This window comes from Mastomys coucha, unplaced genomic scaffold, assembly GCF_008632895.1.
Source record: "Mastomys coucha isolate ucsf_1 unplaced genomic scaffold, UCSF_Mcou_1 pScaffold20, whole genome shotgun sequence".
Taxonomy (NCBI): Eukaryota; Metazoa; Chordata; class Mammalia; order Rodentia; family Muridae; genus Mastomys; species Mastomys coucha.
Genome location: NW_022196903.1, coordinates 39,946,816 through 39,967,164, shown reverse-complemented (window position 1 = coordinate 39,967,164; position 20,349 = coordinate 39,946,816). Strand labels below are relative to the sequence as shown.

General features: G+C 33.3%; 1 protein-coding gene across 1 annotated transcript in view; it reads right to left on the bottom strand.

The window, feature by feature from the left end:
* The window catches only part of Cntnap2 (contactin associated protein 2), a 2,139,844-nt gene extending 2,119,604 nt beyond the window's left edge, over nt 1-20,240 (bottom strand). The window contains exon 1 of the mRNA XM_031381709.1: nt 19,890-20,240. Within this exon, the coding sequence (XP_031237569.1) occupies nt 19,890-19,986 (97 nt within the window). The 5' untranslated portion in view covers nt 19,987-20,240. The remainder of the gene's footprint in view (nt 1-19,889) is intronic.
* Between the last annotated feature and the right edge of the window lie 109 nt (nt 20,241-20,349).

Genomic DNA, 20,349 nt, shown 5'->3' with positions numbered 1-20,349 from the left:
AGAGGGGAAACCAGGAAAGGGGATATCATTTGAAATGTAAATAAAGAAAATATCTAATAAAAAATAAACTTAAAAATCAATAAAATTATAAATGATTAAAAACATCACATGGTACTCCAATAGTTAAAAACAAGTATATAGCATAAATTTCCATTGCAGAATGGATGAGGAGATCTTTCAATATCAGTTGTGGATTTGCCAGGACTTTATGAGCTCATATATCTCTAGTAAAACTACTGAAAAGCATGCCAATTTTCTTAATGATAGCATTAACTTCAAGATATGAGTGTATATATGAACACATGATATGTGTCAAGTATGTACAATTAACAGGAGAAAAAACACATCAGAAACTTTCCAACTTTGTATGTGCAGGAATCTAAATAATTGAGAATCCTAATAAACAACAACTCTTTTATTCATTGGGTATACAAATGAGATGTATGTGTTTAGGAATTCATATGTGTGAAAGTCAAAGATAACATTGGAGAATCAATTTTTCCCTTCACATGGATGCCTGGGATCAAACTCAGGGATCCATGTTTGCTCAACATGTAGCTTTACCTAGTGTGCCTTCTCTCCAGCCCTGAAAATTGTTTGGATAGATAGAATAGAAGACAGTAATACCCAAAGTAAATGCTTTAAAAATGAGGTGTAATTGCATTTACTTGCATTCAAAATTCATTAAAATATTACATGACCAAGGTTTTATTGTAATACATCCATATATTTAGAAAATATAATAAATGAATGATTTACAATAATAAAATGCTATGAATCACCTAAAGAAACTATAAATAAAGCCTGAAAAGATGATGTTTTAATAATACATTATTTAAATTACTATTATTTCTCTATTGACCAAAATTGTCTAAACTAAATATAATTGAATTATCATGAATGCTGGAATTAGCATTTCTAAGTGGGATTTGTGTCTTCAAAGAATAAAAAATAACCAAAAGAGAGATAATTTTCTTTTCTGTATTACTTGCATTTAGGCAATGAATATTGATTATAATATAATTACAATTGATATGTCTCTGGAAATTCCATGTGTATGACAGAACCATATGGTTAAATTAAAATGTAGTAATTTTAGCTTTGCATAGCAATTAAATACAGACTGTATTGAAAGATATCCTGTAGCAATCATTGTTCAACAGCCCTGAATATTTTTGGACTTAAATGTATTTGGCTTTGATGGATTACATAACAAATTTAGAAGTGACAAAAACAACGCACTGCTTCTTTATCCCTGATATCTGCCTGTTGGTTTGGAAAGAGCCATGCTTTGTTTCATGTGAACTAGTCATGATGGTTTTGTTTTCTGATTATGAGTTTGGAGGTTTGAAGATATCTGGACCATAACCCCCACTCTCCCTAGCATAGTCTCATGTCCTCCTTTCTTGGTTTCTCTCCTAACAGAAGCAGGTTCGTGAAGAATCAGTAGGCAAAAGCAGAAAATGAGAGAAGCTACATGTGCCCTAGTTTTTCAGAGACAGAAAGCACTCTTTTGACTTGCTTTTCACTGCCCTTCTTTTCCTGTGAATGGAGTTTTAAGCTTTCTTGTCTTGACTAAAAAAATAAAAAAAAAAAAACAATGAAAACTCAAGGGAGACAAAAATCTATATCATTGACTATATCAAAAATGTAAGGCATTTTGCTAGGCGTTTTGAAATTTTAAGAATTACTATTTGATCCAAGAACTTATGAACATTAACTGGATGGCCTGTAACAGGGTCAAGAAGCATGTACTAAGGACTGTAAGATTAATTTAAGTCTTTGCCTATGAAAACTTTGCATGACAAGAATTGACTGTGTGTTCTTGACATGGTCTAAGAGTATGCCTCAAATTGTAATTTTCTGGAGATGATCTTTAAACATCTATTTTAAGATCCTAATATTTCAAATTCAGATCTTTATTACTTATATGGAAAATTGTAAGTGCCCCACCCTGTTGTGGATTATCAGTAAAAGTTTGTATGGTTTTAATTACATATTAAGTAACATATTGTGAAATTTAATTTATAATTTTTTTAGAGATTATAAAATACTTTAATTCAAAGATGCCCTTTTCAAGTTTTTTTTTCAAGGATTAAATTTTCATAGTCTCTAAAAACCACACTAGAGTCGTGGAGGAGAAAGCCATACATTTTTCACTGAATAATTCTTTTTTTTCCATTTTTTATTAATTACATCCTAAATTTTGCCCTCCTCCCAGTCTTTCCTCACAAAAGTCCTCCCCCATTCCACCTCTCCTTCACCTCTGAGAGGGTGAATGCTCCTCCACACTCAGTATCCCACCACCCTGGGTCATCAAGTCTCTACTGGATTAGGAACATTCTCTCCCACTGAGTTTTTTTATCAAGTTTTATTCATTATGGTTCAATATAATAACTGCTGTGGTATTATGACCTTCTACCACTTAAATATTACACAATGGAGGGAACCTCACAAAGACTTAGAAAGTAAACAACTCTCAAGAAGTCCATAAAGTTTACCAGATTCACAAAGAACCCTTTGTCTTCCAATACAACCATCGAGAAATAGCACTCTGAATTTGTAGAGCTGCCTGCAATTCATTCAGAAACTGGCATTCCAGCGATCATGACTTATCTCCCATGATACAATGATTCTTTAAAGACACAGATGCCTTTGATGATCCACGTTCTAATGAGTAGCATCCGTAAACTCATTGGCACATCAGGTTGGATTTGAGCAATACAACTACTTTTGCCTGCTAGTGCTTGAACCAGAATAAATAGACATTTGCTCACATCTCCCCAGCAAAACTGTCAACAGCAATAACCAAACTGTTGTCATTAATAATGACAATAATGTAATTAATTTCAACTTAAACTCCAAATTGCTGAACATTGGTTTTCAGGAATTAAAATCTTATCTAAACATTGATTTATCAATGCCTGACATATTTGCATAAGCAATTCAAAAACTTTTTTTTTTTTTTTTGTTTTTTTTGTTTTTTTTGAGACAGGGTTTCTCTATGTAGCCTTGGCTGTCCTGGCACTCACTTTGTAGACCAGGCTGGCCTCGAACTCAGAAATCCGCCTGCCTCTGCCTCCCAAGTGCTAGGATTAAAGACGTGCGCCACCACCGCCCGGCTCAAAAACTTTTTTAAAAAGGCTTGTTTCAGGGGGTGGTGAGATGGCTAAGCGGCTAAGAGCACTGACTGCTCTTCCGAAGGTCATGAGTTCAAATCCCAGCAACCACATATTGGCTCACAACCACCCATAATGAAATCTGATATCCTCTTTTGTGTACTCATTTATAAGAATAAATAAATCTTAAAAAAAAGGCTTGTTACTTTTTATACATTTTATCACACTTCAGAAAACAAGCTTTATACCATCTGCACTTATGGCAAACAAGTTCACATGAATCTGTTTATACTTTCAGGTATATTCCTTAGGCCCACAGAGCTCTCCAATTTGCAAATTGCTCTTCGAAAACACCTAAAGGTAACTGACAACTTTTCCCTGAAAATAGGCCTTACTGTTTGATTAGACAATTTAAGATGTTTTAGTAATTTTCTCATGTTTTATAACAATTTAATCTAATTTTTATTAATTATTTGAATTAATTACTAACTACTCTCTGGATAATGTTTAACAAATTTACACACTATATCCAATTTAAATTATGAATTTAATTAGTATAGACATATGAATTTGTGTGTATGTATGTATAGGTGTGTGTGTGCATGTGTGTGTAAGTGTGTGTGTGTGTGTGTGTAAAACCCATCATCTTTATTGTCTTAATAAGACCTCATTTTTCTTTTACTTTTGGACTGTTTTCATTATCTGTTTCGTGATCTTAAAACAATGGTCTAATCCTATTTCTCGCAAATTATTCTATGTATTTGCCTTAACTTCCCAACTAACTAAATTGTTACATAAATGTCAAAGGCACTATCCAATTCTTTAGCAAGATTTAAGGACTCCGTACTTGTAGTGTGTTCATAAAAATGAATAATAAATACTAAATTCACTTAAAAACAACAAAGCCATCATAACCTGCTGCTTTGTATCATTGTGTTTAATTCTTAGAGTCAGCCTTTCGTTTTGGGAGGGGAGTATTACTTGTCATATCACTAAGTAGAATGCTGGTTTTCACAAGTGTGAGAATTCATTACCTATAAACCTAGTTAAGAGCCAACACTAAAGTCTAGTTCTCTGTACCTCAAAGTCTGTTCTAAAAAATCATTGTAAGATGTTCAGCCAAATAATATGTAGCTTTCTCTCATCTACCACGAACTCTTTGACAAGACTAATGCCAATACACTTCAATAGGTCATCAACTATAATTATAATTTTCAGGAGAGTCCTAGGAGTATTATGATATAATGGAGCAGGAGCATCTTGATTAGAACTGAAAAACTACAAAAAAAATTCTTCCATTTAGTGTGGTCAACATTTATGATAATAAACGGCTGTATATACCATAGAGTAGATGTCAAACATATCTCACAGCTAGTGGACAAACTCATGAAGTTTTCACATGTATTATTCTGATTTCTGCATGCTCCTAGAATTCTTCCTACCCTAGGGGAATTTTGCATTTAACATTGAATCAAATAGATTTTTCAAATACATAATCATCAGTTACCAGAAGAACAAAATCAAAATGAAAGCTAGGTGGACACAAATACAATTTTCAAAATATATAAAAAATTATAGGTAATTTTAAAAGGATAACAATAAAAATATTTCTCCATAAAACCAAATCTAAGCTGTGTATTTCATGTGCAGCCATTTATATGATCAAAAATGGCAATTTTTTGTCATATGATTAAGTTCTCTTACAGAATATGAGATTTATTTAATGCTTATTCCTTATAAAATGTATACATTTTCTGTTTAATTGAAGAGAGTCCTTGCATATTATTTACAGTTCCAGCTTCTGCCAATCTGTTCTCTGTTTACTGTGGAGCTATTAAGCAGTAGCACTTAGTCTTCACAACATTAATTTCTGCTACCTGTTTGACAAAAACACTTATTCAAGAGATGCTAAGTAGACCAGCTGAACTGGCTAAACAGTGAGCCCAGGTATTTGCCTTTCTTTTTTCTCTCAGTGCGTATAACATTAAGTGTCTGTAACTATGGCTGGATTTCTTTTTGACTTTAGTTATGGAGTTCTTGATCAGGTCTTCATGTTTGCAAGACAAGGACTTTATTCTATCTCTCCCTAGGCCCTTTCTAGAGGTCGTGAGCATCTTCATGAGGCTGCAGTACATTTTTGAAAACAGACTGATTGTCCTGTCTGCGTGAAATGTTTTTCTCTAACAATTCGCTTGCCTTGTTCACCTTTCCTTTTAGGTCAAGCTCAAATGTCGTGAAGTACTATCTTTAATCTCACATTGATGAACTTGCCTATGGCTTGGTTGTGATGGCCTATTATTGTAATCACTTATATCATGCCTACTAAGTAAAAGGTGATATGAAAATAACATGTTAAAATATATATTATAAAATGAGCAGTTAAAGTAAGTTTGAAATGAAATCCTATAATAAAAATATGTGACTATAGAAGCAAAATACTCAAAGATATTTTCATTTTCTATTAATGTTCAAAACAGAAAGTGTTATATGGACACATAAAATTGTATACCCCATGTGCCATATGTATAATGGTATACACAAGTAATATAGGCCATGAGAAGTAGAAGATGCAGAAATACCACTTCAAGTTCAAAGCCACCCTGGTTAGGAGTAAACAGAGTCAGTTGTGCTATGAAGAAAGGCTCTGTTTTAAAAACTATGTCATCATCTTGAGACCCAACAGAAAAGGGCATTGGATCCTATTAGAGATGATTGTAAACTACTGTTTTGCTGGGAATTGAACTCAGGATCTCTGGAAGAGCAGCCAGTGCTCTTAACTACTGAGCCATCTCTTCAGTTCTGAGGTCCTAAGCACATATATAGCTTAAGACTCCCTAATCTGGCTTCAATGGGAGAAGTACCTATTTCTCAAGAGGCCCCAGAGAGGGGGGAAATCTGATGTGGGAAGAATCCTCTCAGACACTAGGGAGGAGGAATGGGATGAGAAACTGGGAGGGAGGACTGGGATGAATGGAGTGGCAGAGGCTAGATTGTAAATAAATAAATTAATAATAAAAATATAAAGTCACAAATAAGCATATTATCTAAAAATACCTATATGCCCATGTGTAAGTCACTAATCTTCTCAAATATGCTACTATCCCTGGTATTTTTTGACATATCTTTGATGAATATATGTTTGTGTGAGCATTGTCAAATTTATGTTAGTAGAGTCTTATGAATATGTAGGTGCCTTATTTTCAAGAAGAAGGATCTTGCAGTGGACAGAAATATACCAAGTAGTGTCATCTGACTGGTCAGAAAGCCCAAGATTTATGTCAACACAGTGCTTAAATTTTAAATATGTGCCTTTATGCCTTGATTTTCTTAAATCTTTGTTTATTATTGATATTATAATTACATAATGGGCCCCTTTCCTCCCTGCAAATCCACCCATATAAGCCTTGTTGCAAATTCATGGGTTATTTTATTTCTTTAATTGTTATAAACACACATACACACACACACACACACACACACACACACACACACACACACACAACTGTTAAGTCTGTTTTGTTAACTTGTAATCTGTTCTGAGGCATGCTATGTCCATAAAGTCCAAAAGACTTGATCTTTTCATTTGAGCTAATGAAAGAAACAACAAAGATATGCCAAGATACACAGGTTGGAGACAAGCTCAGGAGCTCTCATCCCTACATAAAGGGCCAACTAAGGAAAGCCAAAAATAGAAGTCTTATCCAGGAAAGAGTACACCACCTAGTTTTCTGATATAAAATGGCCTGAATATTTTTCTTTTTAGCTTAAATCTTCATGCTTGGAAGTCAATCACTTTAAGTTCTCTGTAGACCCTTGGTAAATATTTCTTATTAAATGGCTGTCTCAAGAATAATTCCAGGAAGCTGGCCCTTCAGACAGTCCTAAGATTTGTGTGCCTCTAGCATCTTCCCTTTTGTCCTTTGACAATTCAATATGTAGAAACAAACACAGTATGAGACATCCTGTAAATACTATAATTATAAGCACACAAATGAACAGAGAGTAAATCTTAAGGCTTTTAAGGAAGTACTAGTGATGCCAATTTAATGGACAAAATAGTGTCATTTTTGTTTGCAAGATTCAGAAATTGCTCTGTGAAAGTAGATATAAGTCTAATTTTGCCCACTCTGTTCTACAATTTTGCTACTATAATAACATATGTTTAGATGCCTGGGACATATATTTGAGCCGATCATGTAATTTTTGTAAAACTATTTCAGACCATTGCATACAATAATTGTATAACATTAAATGTGTGATTATGATATGAAAGCCACTAAAATTGCAGTTATAAACAATAGATAATAAATGAAATCCCATAAGGTGTTGTATTTCACATTTAACAAACAGATGCAAAGTATCTTTGAAAGTTCCTTTCCTGGCACTTTTCTATGGAGTACAATCCTGTGCAATATTTTTATTTCCTTTTGGCTTTTCAATTGTTATGAATATGCTTGTTTTAATACAGGACATTTGTAACATGACAACTATGTACAGATACATTTTGTTGAAACGGATAAAATATTATAATTATTTTTCTCCTGATAACAATATCTGTAGGTAGGAGAAAATGAAAAATTTGTAATTGTTGGTACAGTTTAACTATATGCAATTAAAGACACAAATTGAACATGACAATCACCTCTGTAGGCTAAAAATTATAGATATGTGAGTTTAACAAAACCTATATAGAAACAATTGTAAGACAATATAAATAAGTGAAAATATAATATTTTATCTTAAGAAATATGTTAATTATTGCAATCACAGTATATCTATACATAATTGTCACTAAGATATAAAACTATTTATTCTAGAAACACTAATCTTATATATAAGTATCATAGGTATTTTATAAAGTTTACTATTATGTAAACAGTAGTTACTTTAAACCATAGAATCCTAAGTATAAGGCCTGCCAGAAATTTCAGAATTATAAATTTACTCAGTATAGGATAACAATTCACGTACTGAAGTGGATTAAATTAAAAACAGTAACTTTTAAAGCTTTTCAGACCTTTCTAAACTGAGAATTTGAATAGAGAAGTAACAGATGGAGTTCATCTGGTCAATCCATGAAACCAGTATAGCATCCAGTATTGTAAGAATTGACTATTGAGTGTAGTTCATTTGATGTCATAACTTCCTTATACCCAGACCAAGAGTAAATGGAGGTATACTCATGCAAAGTATGAACTTGGAGAAAATTAAGTCACATAGATTTGCAGTGAGCATAATTGAAAGAATGATTATAAGAAATATGGACTGATCGGCAGGGTTCCAAAGGATCTTGGATGGGTTGTATGCATTAAATCTGAAAGGTGAGCCAAGCATTATAGTGCATGACTTTTATCCCAGTACCCAATAATCAGAGGTAGGCAAAACTCTTTGCGTTTAAGGTCAGGCTGGTCAGCCAAGGCTACATAATGACATGAGACACTTTTTTCTCAAAACAAAACAAAACAAAAACAAAAACAAAATAGCCGGACAGTGGTGGCACATGCCTTTAATCCCAGCACTTGTGAGGCAGAGACAGGCGGATATCTGAGTTCGAGGCCAGCCTGGTCTACAGAGTGAGTTCCAGGACAGCCAGAGTTATACAGAGAAACTATATTTAGGGGGACAAAAAAGACAAAAAATAAACAAACAAACAAAAAACCCATCCAAATATAAAAATAAGGAGCCGGGTAGTGGTGGCACATGCTTTTAATTTCAGCACTTGAGAGGCAGATGCAGGTGGATTTCTGAGTTCAAGCCCAGCCTGGGCTACAGTGAGTTCCAGGACAGCTAGGGCTACACAGAGAAACCCTGTCTCGAAAAACTAACAACAACAAAAAACGATAGAAACACATACACACACCAGGCATGTCTGACTTTTAAGTAGTATTCATTAGTTATTTTAGTTACCATCCTATAGTATAGTAATATTCTATAGTTATGACTATACATCATAATTTTAAAGTATAAATGATACTTAGTAAAATTTTGTTACTTTGACAGTACTAACCCATTTGCTAGATTTTTTTATATAAAACACATATGTTTTCCAGTTATATCTAAAGTTTTTGTATCATTTATTAACTTTTGAAGGAACTTTATAGGCACAGTAACTGTGCCATCACTGATATTTAACTTGCATACAAATTTAAGTATTTCATTGAAACTATGCTTTGTGTAAGAATTTGAACAACTATATGGACTAAGTATAGCAAAAAAGAGGTCCTGAGCATACTTGTCCAGTCAAATAGTTGGGGAATTATCAGTCTTTCATACTATAGTTTCATATTTCACTTAAAATAATAAATACATATACATCTGTTCCTGAGACTATAGCCATGATATATATATATAAATATATTTTGTACATCTTGTATTATATTTGGAAGTAACTTCTCATTGTTGTATAAGATAAACAATAATTGCTATCATTATATTCATTAACAATCGAGATTTTATTAAAATAATCACATATGAGAGTATATTTTGCCTGCATTCAGAACTAACAGGCATGGGGATTTGGTGATATTCCAATCTAATCCAAAATTGAGACTTATGTAATAAGAGTAACATCATCTTATACTATCGTGAAACAGGAAAATGTATTTCTACAAAATTATAAAGGTTGGAGAGTTATAAGATCATATGATTGGCCATAAAATGTTAGACTACTGAAAATGCAGAGACAGTAGTACAGATAGATTATAGTGTAAAAGTGTTTAACAGCAATGAGATGACATGAAGAGATGGAGGAACAGAGAAGTAAATCCGTACAACAGGATTTGCATAAAATGGTGAAATTTTTTCACAGTGTCATCAAACCTTATATTAGTAAATTCATTATGGAAAATATTGTGGAGATTCATCAAAAACTTAAGAGTATTACATCTTGTGATGTATCTCCCGACTATAAATCCAAAATAAACAAAAGTCTATACTAAGCAAACAATCACTTCATTCTTCTTTGTAATATTATTCATAATATTTGGATAATAAAAACTGTAAATTTTCATCATAAGTCAATGGATAAAGATAATGACTGCACATGCACAAAGGAATAACATGGTGGAATAAAATAAATGGAATGGTGTCATTTGTGACAGTATTGCTAGAACTGGAGCATGTTATATTAAATGACATAATACAGACATTAAACAAATAGTGCATGGGAAATCAAAAAAGTTAATCACAAATATTTTCAGAGCAAAATGTTGGCTTCCAGGTTAGGAAGAACTAGATGGAGATATAAGGTGAGGTTGTAGGACACAATTGAGTTTGGTGATACAGTAGCATAACTCCACATAACAATAAAATAATGGTTTTCAGGTATTTCAGGTAAATATTCAGGTAAAGTTATATCACCAAAATTTGTTTGAGTCAGATCTGTCTAGTGGAATATAAGCATTATAGAACATGTAAGCAAAAAAAGTAATACATTCCCATAGTGAATTTGTATTTCTATATATCATAAAAACAGATTTTATTAAAATTTAAGCAAAGTTATAAAGGAAGGAAATATTTAACCAGTTATTTTATTTCAATGTCACTTATAAACCTAGGGGCAAGATTAGAAGCTTGTGGAGAGGTGCATAGTTATGATTTCAGGGAAATGTTAAGTGTTACTATAACACCAGTGACAGCATCACAAATCAGGGACAGGAAACAACATATGCTCAAAAACAGAATACAAATGTTCTCCCTGCCAGTGACTCAATGTCTTATAGATTTGGAAAATGTCGGTAATACTTAAAATTTGGGATACATTTTGAAACATCAACTCTCAGGACATAGTGAGATTTGATTTTAATCAGATGTTAGACATTTTTGACAAAACAAGTTCAATATCCTGCATACTTATAAATAAATGTTTACTTAGTAGTAATGATAACTGACAAAAGACTAAAATTACATTGTAAAGGTCTTGAGAAGTAAAGCAAAAAATACACTTAATTACCTTATAATAAAAGATCTGAACTATGTTAGTGTCACATAGTATATGTAATGGCAGATAATATAATTTGAAATCATCCCAGACTAAAACAAAGTGACTAGGAAAACCAAAATCTAGAAACATTGAAGCAGTAGGACTTTCCCCATTATGTCTAGAGAAGCTGTCAGTGAACATTTCTAGGCTACATGTTTACAAAATGAATTTCAAAATTACTAAGAATTTGACCAGTGTTCACTCCTAGCTAGCTGCACTATGGAACAAATCAAAAGCATACAAAGAGTTCATGCTACCAGCTTAGACAAAGCACTTATTCCAGCATGGGTCTCATTTTTGTAATCTGCACATAGAAGCATTGCTGTAAGAACTGGGGACAAATACATTGTATCATTTTGTATCTGTCCTGACTTAACATCTAATAATATCTACTTATGTCTGATGTTATTATTAAAGTCATTCATTTGATTCAGAAAACGTTTCTCTCTCTCTCTTTTTCTCTCTGTGTGTGTGAATTTACAAAACTCAACCACACGATTACTCAAGAAAGAAACAATGTGTGTGTGTGTGTGTGTGTGTGTGCGCGCGTGTATCAAGCATCCCAATCTTTAGTATCCACTGCACACAAGGCATATTGTAAGCCAATAGAATAACATGATATGGTTTGTTATTTTCTCACAATGAAAGCAATAAAAATAGCTAGGATAAACATAATCATTTACATCTTTAACATAATATTGTAATGAGTACATGGGTGTGATAGAAGGAAATGGACAGAGAGAAATGATGCCATATTTTAATTTCAAGACACAGAAGTATAGCTAAAATTTTTATTTTCTTCCTTCCTTCCTTCCTTCCTTCCTTCCTTCCTTTCTTTCTTTCTTTCTTTCTTTTCTTTCTTTCTTTCTTTCTTTCCTCTTTGTTCCTTCCTTCATTCCTTCCTTCCTTCCCTCCTTCTTTCCCTCCTGTCTGTCTCTCTGTCTGTCCTTTTTTCTTGAGACAGCATCTCACTATATTTTTGGCTATCCTGAAACTTACTATGTAAATCCGGCTAGCCTTGAAGTCAAAAGATGCAAATGCCTCTCTCTCCTGTATGCTGTAATCAAAGATGTGTGCTACCACACCAGGCTAAAATTTCTATTCATCTTTCCTCCTTAAGGTAATGCACAAAAAAGAAAAATTAGAGAAGTCTGCATTTGCCTAAACTACAGATTTTTTTGAATAATTTATGAAAAATAAGGATGTCTTTGAGACTCAGTAAAATGTTATTCTTGAAGATTTCATTATTACTGTCACGAAGCACTCTCAAATATAAGGCACAATTTTATGTTTTTTTATGAGAAAATATAGTGTTCGTCGAGTTATTTAAGTGATAAGCATTATATTAATGACTAATAAAAGTTGTTTGCAAACCTACCGGTTGCTGACATTAGGAATAGAATGTAACATTTCCTGCTGGAACATGATTGGCTATTTCCTAGACAATGCTTCGGAAGACACTTTAGCCATATTCTGCTTCAAGTATTTTATGGCTAGCAGAACTTAAGTAGAAAGAAATAATTACTGAATTAAAATGTTCCTTGTTCACTTTAAAATAATTTTTCCTTTATTAATCTGAAAACCTGATATTCCAAATACTAATAACCCAATTCACTCATTTAAATCTGAAAAGTAGTATTTTTGAGACATGTTACTTTGTTCTTCTGGACATATTTACTTTGAACCAAAAATATATCAAATATATTTTATAAAATTGTAAAGTCCTACTACAAGTTTATGACCAGTTTAAGCAATGTAAAGCAGAAAAGATCATTGTCTTCTCTATGATCAGCAAACTTTAAAGAAACAATGCCCCTAAATTATGATAATATTTGGCAACATGACATTGGCTAAAATATTCTTCCATTTTTAAATACTGCTTAATATCTGAAATATTGGCAAAAAGTGTTGAGTAGTAGATATTACATATTTTTGCAAACTTAATAATTCAATTGAATTGTGTCTCCTTAGGTAAGTGAATTAGCAGTGTACTTGTATTTAATGAGCCTACATTTTGCATTAGTTCAAAATAACTAAGTCCATATGAGTTATAAAAGGCACCTTAAATTTTTAGATGATAAAAATTCAAATTTAGTGTTTTGTCTGTTAACTCATGTTTCTCTACTTCAAAGGCTGTTTTATTCATACTATGCACATATACTTTTATCTGCGCATAGCTTTTAAATAATAGCATTACAGAAAGACAAAGCTGATACAGTGGCAGTGGTTAGTGGAAAACTGTGGCACATTGAAAACTTTTTCTTTCACATATTATTCCAACATGACATTATGACAGTGAGGTGAGTAAACCCTTGTTGAATTTCATTAAAGTTTATATAACTCAATTCTAACTTAGCTGCACCACACAGCACAGCACAGGCTTAGCAAATCTGACAGTGTGTATGTAGGTCACACCTCTATTGCCTGTTATTTCTTGAGATTCACATCTCAGCCCACCATCTCAGTGCAAATAACAAGAGGAATGGATATACTGGAAGAAACAGAATTCTAAACAAGCAAAGTACTGTCTATGTTTAAGGATGTTTACCTACTTAAATATTACCAGGGTTAATTTTTCACTTTCCTAATCATTCAGACATTAAAAATATAATCGCTATTCATATTTATGAGGGCATTTCAAATAAGCTTAAATCAATGTGAACTGTAGCTCTCAGGAGCATTTCTATATTTCTTCCACACTTTTACAGTGTACCAGAAATATGTTATCTTCAGCAAGCAAACTCGGAGCCAATGACTACATCTTTATTTCCATATTTCCTACTATCAGGGGAGGATTAAAAATCTGGAGTGTTATATAAAAAAAATTCAGATACTTCAAGCTGTTAGTATGATTTGTCTGCCACCTATATAATCTAAGCAGGAGCTTAAATAGCTCCTAAAACGAAGTTTTCAACTGAGGAAATAATCAACTTTGATTTTAAAGTATGGCTATGGCGTTGGGCACAGGATATATGACTGGAAGTAAGAGTGTCTTCATAGTTGCATAGAAAGGAAAAAGGGCATAAAAGTGGAATGAAAGAACAGGTCAGTAAAGTTGTAGAATTTGCCTGAGACATAAATAAGATGGAAGTGAACCTGCAGGGACCACTCTTCTACCAGGCTGTGCGGTAAATGGTAATATTTATTCACTCCAGATAGGAAAGTGCTTCTCCCTGAAATAAATATCATTAATAAGATCATGAAGAAGAAAGGCATGAATGGGACACCCAAGAAGTCACATGAAAACCGAAATTCTCCTACAGTGTACCACATGAGAAAAGACAAACATTACTTAGTCCTTGATCCTAAAACCTGCAGAAATTTTCACACACTCACTTTCTTCAATTATAAAAAAATTTATGAAATTTTTCAACATTTTGCAAAACAATCAAAATTCTCTTCTCTGCCTGAGTTCTTTATCAGAAAGTCGTTTAGATGGAGCTCAGATATTAACTTCTATATAGTTATGGATGGCACAGAGACATGAGGGGTACATGTGAGACAATTGAGTTCCTTCATCTTCATTCACTCAACAGACTCTCCAGCTATTGGAATAACAAATAATCATGTTTCATCGCACTACCACTCTTATTGCAGAGTTGAACTCTTCTTGTGTACATCCCTTCTGAACAGGGCTTTTCTGTAGACAGCCTGGCATGAATAAAGGGAGGAGCTTCACATATCTGCCTGTGCTTCCCAGTGACATACACCTAAGCTGGAAAGCAATGAAGGAATCATTGGCCCAGAGTCTGAGTGCTTCAAGTATATATATATATTTTCCCAATAAAACTATTATGACCAAGAAACAGGTCATATTTCTACATCCTAATGTCCGGAGTCTATAGATTTCAGGAGATGATAAAATCCATAATTTCAATGTTTACTGTGTTAGAAGTCACCTTATATTTTTAACAGAATATTAAAAGTTATAAAAAACTGCCTCAATACTATTCAAATATACGTGAAATAACAAAAATAAACATGTAGCTTCCAAACAACTCCATATCAAATGATTAACACATATAACAAGTTTCTGATACCTGCCTTTTTAAAAACATTCATCTCTGTGGAGATGCTGATAACATTCAATGTAAGTTAATGATATTGACAAAAACAAAATTTACTTCACATGCAACTATTTTTACTGGTTTATAATACCATGTTCTCTATTATTTATTTGGAAATAAAATAAGTGATAAAGTATTCCTAAAGTCAAAGACAACATGGTAAAATCTGTATAGATGTTGTATTTCTTTATTTTGTTAATATTAATCACTACACAGACAACATGAATCTGTTAGTCCTTTATTTCTTAAATTATAGTGTAATTACCATGGTTCTCCATTCTTTTTCCTCTCTTCCAATCCTCCTATATACCTCTCAATAACTCTCCTTTAAATTTACAACTTCCTCTTTATTAACTGTTATTGCATACTATTACATTACAGAGTTATGTAATGAAAGTTAAAGTTCCATCAAAATAATTTACTAATGGTATATATATATATATATATATATATATATATATATATATATGGATGGATAGATAGATAGATAGATAGATAGATAGGTTAAATATAACTGAGTTGGTCCACATAGTGTTACTTGTATGTATGTTTTCAGGGATAAACCACTGAACACTAGACAACTCATCAATGTGCTCTTTCCTGGGAGAGTCCACTTCTGCTTCCAGCTTTCTTCAGTTGTCTATAGTTGTTAATGTAAGGTTGAGGCCTTGCAGGCTTTTTCCCATCCACTTTGCCATGACCTTTGGTGTTGTCTACATTTATTCTTTCAGTTTCATAGCACATATGTGTCCGTGTGGTTTGGGGTGTGCGCATTTACAGTCATTAACATGTGGGCCACTGTATGTGAAAGCCAGAATTATAAATTTTCCTCTACTACGTATTTGCTATTGCTGTTGAGTCTGTGTATCTCACAAAACTTGGAGCTCAATGGTTGGCTACATTAGCTGTTGATTAGTCACTGGAAACCTACTTGTCTTCATTTCACCAACAGTAGGCTTACAGATGAGCACTATGACATCTGGACTTAGGTTGGTTCTGGACATCACAACACAGGTCCTCCTCCTTGCACAAGATGTAGTTTAGCAAATCAGCAATTTTTCTAGCCTACATCTAAGATTTTTAATAAGATTAAATACTATAATGTTCTTAAGAATTTTAAGCAGAGAATATATGTATATTATCTACTGTATTTCTAACAAATAAATATATTATTTTTAAATGAAAATTGATTAGATATCACAGACCATTCATCTTTCAATCAGTATAAAATTTATCAAACAAAAAGGCTAATTCATTCACTTTTAAAGGTTTTAAAGTTATTTTTGCTAATAGGATTTATTCATCCAAACAAATGAAATAGAAGCGTGAAGAAATTATAGAACCTGAAAATTGGTGCTACTGAAAGTAATGAAGAATATACATTTTAAATATGCTTGAAGATATAATGTACATAAAACTTTGAAACTCTCACAAATGATGAATTATATATGTATAAATACATATATTTCTCTCCATGTATGTTTAAATTAGGTTATTTAAATAATTTATTAACTAGATGGCAGTATATTTTTAAAAAATTTGTCCTACCTTGTTGTAAAGGAATAAAACATAAGAATTATCATAATCGTAGTATCAGTGTCAATGCCTGTAAAGCAAGATATGTATTTATCTCTGATCAGTTAGCAGTTTTCTTCTTACTGATTTGCATTATCTAAAAATTATATAACCCTTCCCCCTATGAGTCCTGCTTCTCAAAAGCATTTTTCAGTTAAAATTTTCTTTGCTAACCAACTTGTTATTCTGTTTGAACTAGAGGTAATATGACATTTGATTTCATATTATTTTGTACATTATATTTTAAAATGCCACTTAGGTGACAATATATGAATTCATAAAGAGAAAAATGATTTATAAACTACTGTCATATTTTTATGAAAGCCACTTGAAGCTGTATAGGAAAAGGCCTAGCTATAACCCTAATTACAAAATAAAATTCTTAAATATTGTTACAAAAATTAAATATGTACATATTTACATCTCTATGGATATCTATTTGATATCATATGGTACATGCTTGTATATTAATGATATTTATTTAATCCATATATAAACATGAATTCGTATATGCTTTTTGTACATTATATTTGTAGGACATTTAAATACATGCAAAACACATCTTGCAATATGAGAGTCAGGTAAATTGTATGTAATGGCTCCATAAGAATCATATAAATTAGCCTTGATTAGTAAATACTTACATAAGGAAATATTCAGTAATATTTAAGAATCAAACTTACTAAGTCCTAGTTTAAGCCCCTTATCATTTAGGGCAGCTCTGTAAGTCTTAAAAGCATGGTCTAATCAATTTACCCCCTAGTGGTGAAGTGCTCCCTCTGAGCTTTTCATATGAGCCTTCACAGGAAAGGAAGCATGCACTTCTCAGACCAGGATTGCATCATTCTTATTATCACATATAAATAGATCGTATTTTATTGATCCTAAAATGTAAGTTTCTTTTAATTTAAAATGAAATATGTCTTCAAACGTAGGATGAGGAACCTGTATATACATGCCCAGATCTGCAAAATGAAACAAGCCTTAAGCAAGTGTACACTGGAAATGAATAATAAGAAATTTGAGATATTAATCATCTATACAAGAATTCCTCTCTATGCTACAAAGTTACTCTGAAGAAGGATGTTTGAGCATAGCCCTCATAGTTTCCAAACACAGACTATATCCTTACTATTCCTTTTAGAGTTTTCTACTACTTTCTGTGTCATGATGACCCCTCCTGGTTGAGCTGTTCATTAACTTAGATTCATGGAGTTACAATTTTTCTGCTTTAAACATTTCTATGTATTATAAACATAACAGGCATTCAGTGATTCAAAATATAACATAAATACATATTTTTATTATGTGTAAAATAAAATAAAATTGAAAATTCAAGCTCATTAGTAAATGTAGGTACCACTCATAACTAACTTCACTTTTGTTTGTGTTTTAGAGTTTATATTCAAATGTAATAAAATGTTTTCTAAACCCAATAAATATTTTAATTATTTAAGTTATGAAATAACAATTAAATAAACCCTAAATCTCAAACACAAAAAATTTAAGCATAGTGATCTTTGTGTTATTCTTTACTGAATTCTAAGTAGTAAAACTAAGCTCATATTTTTGAAATAACAACTTCTGATTCTATGAACTATATCAATGCAATAAGGGCAAATACAAAATTTTGGATTCATGGTTAATGGTCCAGATTGACCCTTTCCTACTCAGGCAAACAGAAAGATAAGATACAGAATTCTGGAAGCTATTGGGAAGTAAAGACTCTAATAAGAAAGTGCTACATATTCTAACTTTTAGTAAGTCTGTACAAAATGTGGAAGCAAATTCTATGCAATCATATATTAAAGTGAAAGTTAAAGTTCCATCAAAATAATTTACTAATGGTAGCTTTACAATTTCCGTTTAAGTCTCTACAATCAACACAGATTAAAAACAAAACATTTTTTTAGGTTTGTTTGTGTTCTAAGAATACATTAAAGTTTCAAGTTCACTACAACTTAGTTATCTCCTTTTTTGCATCTCTATCTTTAAGCACTGTAATAGAATCTCATAAAGGATACTTGGGGAATATGTCCAAATACTACTAATCATAACACTGGTGATGATTGTTGATCAAAACCTGCAAAACTTATTTCATAGCTGCTCTTAATATTTTATACAGTGGAATAATAATATTAATACTGAAATACAGACAAAGGTGAGCATTAATGCATCCACAGAATCTATAAACGAAGGGAGGGGCAAGCATGTGTGAAACACCTAGAAACTTCTGAACTTGTGTATTCTACCTAAGTGGAGAATATTTCCCCTTGAACTCCATAGTCCACACTCCTTCACTAATGGACTCACCCAGTCTCACAAACAAGGCTGTGCTTAGGAAAACTGTGCAAAGTGTTACAGAAAATCAGTCCAGTTTTTAACTCTTTCTCAGCCAAAGCCAACTATACCTTTCCTCTCTTCATACACACTATGAGTTTCTAAAGCAATGAAGAAAATTGGCCAGATCTTCCATTTCTTCTACCCCTCCCCTTAAAACCACACATTTTGAGCAGTTGAATCATTTTCTTAAAAACTTTCAGACCATCTTTTTATTATGACATTGCACTGGCTGTCCCAAGTCCTAGCCTGCATGAGTCATGCTCATTTCCCCAAACCACTAAGGAATTAGTGCAGTATCAGTCCCAATATTAGCCTCACTTTTAAAATACACACAATCAAGGGACTAAATGAGCATTAACTTTTGAGAAGGGCATAGGTGAAAAACTGCTTGAAGTATTTTCCTCTTTCTTCCTCAGACCAACACAACTTAAAACCATCAATAAAAATTAAAAAAACTTATGCTAGTTTTCTGTCCTAAGTAGAAGGTAATCATCTCCAGACTGCACTGCTAGGAATCAAGAAACGGCTCCACTCATCACTCTAACCAAGCGGTTGCGGACCGATCTTCGAGACTAAGAACAACTTTCCAGAAGCATCCAGCACTATGAAAATCTCCACTGAACAAGGAGCTCCCTGGGTTTGGAGTTTCTCTGCGACAGTGGCTGCAAACGCGAAGCATCCGATACACAAATACCAGGAGCAAGAATTGAGAATGCACCTCAGAGTTGATACCCTTGCGCCCCAACACCAATGCGGCACTGAAGTGGCTCCAGTACGGAGCCTGGAGAGGAGAGAGCTACTTACGGAACGTGGAGGGAGCTGTCCAGGCTCTGCAGATGAAGCTGCTGAGAATCCAGAGGGAGAGCGCTGCCCTGCAGCCGGCTCTCAGAGACATCACCATCCTTAGCCGCCGGGCCAGTGGTACTCCAAAAGCTCGCTGCAGAGATGCAGTCTGCCTCTCTGTGAGGTTCTTGAAGGGAACCAGTCTGTCCTCAGATGCGAGAGAAAGCCAAGCTCCTCCTGCTTTGCTTCCTCTCCCCTCACCCTCTCTAGGTTCCAGTTCTGGGCTGGCAGCAGCAGGGGAGGCGCAGCTTGGTTTTCCCCTCTCTGTGGGTCTGGTCTCTTGCTCTGTGAGCCAGTGAAATGCCAGGGGAAGAATTCAAACCGAGAAGGAATAGGAGGGGTGAGGGAGAGGAGGGGACTGACACCTACCCCGCCCTCTCTTCTAGAAAAAAAAAAATCAGCAAAGGACGCGTTGCGGGGG